Source organism: Hibiscus syriacus, unplaced genomic scaffold (genome assembly GCF_006381635.1).
Source record: "Hibiscus syriacus cultivar Baekdansim isolate YM2019G1 unplaced genomic scaffold, ASM638163v2 tig00111954_pilon, whole genome shotgun sequence".
Taxonomy (NCBI): Eukaryota; Viridiplantae; Streptophyta; class Magnoliopsida; order Malvales; family Malvaceae; genus Hibiscus; species Hibiscus syriacus.
The window spans coordinates 123,613-127,148 of NW_024063221.1; the positions used below are offsets into that span (position 1 = coordinate 123,613).

Consider the following 3,536-nt stretch of genomic DNA (forward strand, 5'->3'; position numbering starts at 1 on the left):
TTTTGATTTTTAGCTGAGTAGTTTGATTCTTTAATAATTTAATCCATGATTTCACTTGTTCTTCAATTCTTCTTAGTCAATATTTGATCAAATTCAAGTCAGATACCCCTAAACTTATAGAATAATTATATAACTTTGATGCTTCTTAACAACAATTTTCTTTTATTTTTTTCAATTTAATCCTCGACTCTTTGTATTTTACTCTTCGCATGTACAAACAAGTTTCATGGTGCATTGGAGGCAAAAAGTTGCATGACATGCAGAACAGATAATCTACAGGACACAGTTACTAGAGATGAAGACAGCAGCCAGAAAGCAGTTCCCGAGTACATCAAATCTTAAACGAGTCACATAATCACTTCCCTGTCCACGTTCACAAGGAAGAACAGCACAAAGCTCTAAAATTTCGTCACGTAAGGTAAGATTTCCTTGTAGGTAAATATGAGCATACATACTCATCTCCCACTTGTTGCATTCCTTTCCCTCTTTCTTCTACTCCCTCTTGTTCCCCTTCTTCTACCTATCATTGTCGAGCATCGGGACTTCTTAGGCCATAGCTTTCAAGCTTCTCTAGATATGGAGATTTCTTTGGGGTTGGCTTGGACGATTTGTTGTCATTATCACGCTTGAAGTAGATTTCTAGATCAGTTGAATCTCTCCTTCTTGAAGCAATACCCCATCCCATGAAATCCGAGAGTGTAGCACTCGCACCGACTGCGTCTTCACCGGAGGAGCTAGAGGACGCCTCGGATCTCGCCGGTGAAGATATTTGAGTAAGGCAGTCAGCATGAAGGACATCCTCAATTCTCGACATGACGGTGAACGCCAAACTCTCCAGGATCCTTGAATAGCTTTCCTGGATAGCGTGTCCTGCATCCTGTGGAATCCAATACCAGATTACAAGGTTCGTTTAAGAAAAGTTGTGCAATGGTTTGCATGATTTACCCTATTGTATTGGATCTTGGATATATCGAGTGAAGATTGTGGAAGTCCCGGGAATCGCTGCTTTAACAAGATTAAGATGGTTTCGGCCCTCACTTCGAAGAGTTCCCTCTTCTCCAAGCTGACACTCGAACCCCAAGAAGATCTTCCATCTTTATGGTGCAGCTTCCTCTTCCATATGATATTGGAGGCCTCAGTCCTATTCTTAAGGTCTAAAACTTTGTGTTCTGTTGACAAGTCCATGGTTGCTAGGAACTGTGACGGATCAAACTGATCCACCGTGATGCCTTTATAGATTGAATCGCCCAGGCTTGATCTTCCATTCTATATACACATGATGGAGAAGAAGAACAATCAAGTTAACTGAAGAAAAAATTATTACAATAGTTTAATTACTTGATGGGGTTTTTTTTTTTACCTGGGAGGGAATCAATGTAGCTGTCGGGGATTTCCATTTCGGATAGGATTTCTGCATTGATGGCCATAGCTGCTTTTAGAACTTGATTCACCGACTCCTTTTGATACTGCAGCCACCGTCGTGATGTTTCCGATAACCCATTTTCAGGTACCTTAACGGTGGGATGCCACCATTTGTCATCCCTATGGCCGTTTTCATTGTCTTGATCGTCGTTTTTGGACACGTACCAGAACTCTTGTTCTTCCCCAAATCTGTCAAGAGCCTCCTGTTTTTCATTATAAATTTTATCAATCTTTTGTTTCACCATGAAATGATGTTTTTCAGGTTAAAAACTAGAAGGTTAAAGCTACTCAAAATAAGCATGGTGTCGAGTTTGCGTAGGCCAGGTATGTTGGTAAGCAGATCGCTTCTTTGTCTAGTGACCATAACCTCCATGTTTGTTCCGTTCTTCGTTTTCTGTAGTGAAGGAACGAATTCGACGATGTGATCTGTTACCGATAGAAGCCAATCCATTTCTCTTCGCCACCTTGCTTTCGTCTCCGGAGCCATAGGTCCTAATTTTACTTGTTCTCCAAAAACGGATGCTGCGTTATCAAAGGCTCAGAACTTATCAAGAATTTTCATCATGGAAACTAAATAGAAGATCAATGAGATCAAACCTGCTAGGTTTGTCGCTGCATTTGACAAAGCCAAAGCTGAAGAAACACCTTTTCCTCCTCCCGACATATCCTCACCCAGAAGCAACTTAGCGAACTTTTCCTTCATCATATCATATCTATATCAATCCCAGAAAGAAAATCATTAGCAAGAAAATGAATCCGAGTGTGTTTGGCAATGGCAGGAAAGAAAATTATCTGAAATGTGCACCTGATGGTGGCCTCTCCGGGGAAGTTCCTGGGCAACAATCTCCTATATGTTGGTGATGAGTTGATTTTTCTTGCTGGTTATGATCAACATCATCGGCGTGATGATTGCCGCCCGGGATCAGATTTTGCTGCTGCCTCCCCGGACTCTCAATCATTCTCATAATGCGGAAAGATCCCGAGTTGTGAGTGCTGTACCGACGAGTCAATGCCCGAACCATCGTGCAATCTTCAAGTTAGCTTCTTCTTCTTTGTTTTGCTTGTGACGGTGATGAATTGAAGAAGAAGCAAAGCCGGAAACGATTATAAATGAAAACAAAACTAGGGTTGTTTTGTAGGGAGAAACTACTCCATTGGAAATGAGAGGCTGGCAATCGAAGCAGAAAGGATTTATCAGTTTTCAGCTTTACTGAAGAGTTTCAGCTTTCGAGTGGTTAACGTTGTTTCAACTAGCAAACATAAAATTATAAACAACGAAAACACTAAAATTGGTCATTTGTTAAGACGGGAGTCAAATTTGGTTTTCCGATTAAGTTCAGTTTCTGACATAAATTCGTTTGCTATGTATCCGAGAAATTATCGGACGTTGAATTCAAGTTCGAGAGTGATCTAATGGAGTTTAAATGTTTGATCAATGGAGCATGAAATTCAAGGTAATACTTTACTACCTCTTTTCAAGTTTTATGGAACATGTTGATAATGGATAAATGCATGAATGTATATGATTGGTCTACTATGCATGTTTGATTATGGATGGACTCGAATCGAATACGGTTTAAGTGATAATTTGGTTAAGCCTCAATTGAATTACATAAAGGAATTGTAAGACTGGTAAGAAATGATTTCAAGTACAATGATTAATCTGAATAGCCAATGGGGTAAAAATGGTCCGGACTGACCTGAGAGCGAAAGTACCTTGAGAATTCGTATTTTTTAATTCAATAAATCACTATTCATCTGTTAAATTCACGATCTGCTCGGATAGTTACTAATAATCAGATCCCAAATCGAATACGGTTTAAGTGATAATTTGGTTAAGCCTCAATTGAATTACATAAAGGAATTGTAAGACTGGTAAGAAATGATTTCAAGTACAATGATTAATCTGAATAGCCAATGGGGTAAAAATGGTCCGGACTGACCTGAGAGCGAAAGTACCTTGAGAATTCGTATTTTTTTAATTCAATAAATCACTATTTCATCTGTTAAATTCACGATCTGCTCGGATAGTTACTAATAATCAGATCCTAAAATTCAAAAGGTACAAGACATGTAATTGTTGATTATTAGCAAGCACCTAAAGACTAAAATAT

General features: G+C 39.1%; 1 protein-coding gene across 1 annotated transcript; it reads right to left on the reverse strand.

The window, feature by feature from the left end:
• Nucleotides 1–897: 897 nt before the first annotated feature.
• LOC120173493 (rop guanine nucleotide exchange factor 9-like) lies at nucleotides 898–2,444 on the reverse strand. Its single transcript, XM_039180646.1, has 5 exons — nucleotides 2,239–2,444; nucleotides 2,020–2,135; nucleotides 1,790–1,944; nucleotides 1,361–1,625; nucleotides 898–1,229 (listed from the first exon to the last, which is right to left on the reverse strand). The coding sequence occupies exons 1-5, from the start codon at nucleotides 2,442–2,444 to the stop codon at nucleotides 898–900; spliced, it is 1,074 nt and encodes a 357-aa protein (XP_039036577.1).
• Nucleotides 2,445–3,536: the final 1,092 nt, after the last annotated feature.

Excerpts from the sequence above, each read along its gene's own strand:
- LOC120173493 (XM_039180646.1), bottom strand. The coding sequence starts at position 2,444 with ATGGTTCGGGCATTGACTCGTCGGTACAGCACTCACAACTCGGGATCT. Across the intron at positions 1,945-2,019 it reads TGCAGCGACAAACCTAGCAG|CATCCGTTTTTGGAGAACAA; the intron begins GTTTGATCTCAT and ends TTGATAACGCAG. Across the intron at positions 1,626-1,789 it reads AGAACGGAACAAACATGGAG|GAGGCTCTTGACAGATTTGG; the intron begins GTTATGGTCACT and ends AATGAAAAACAG.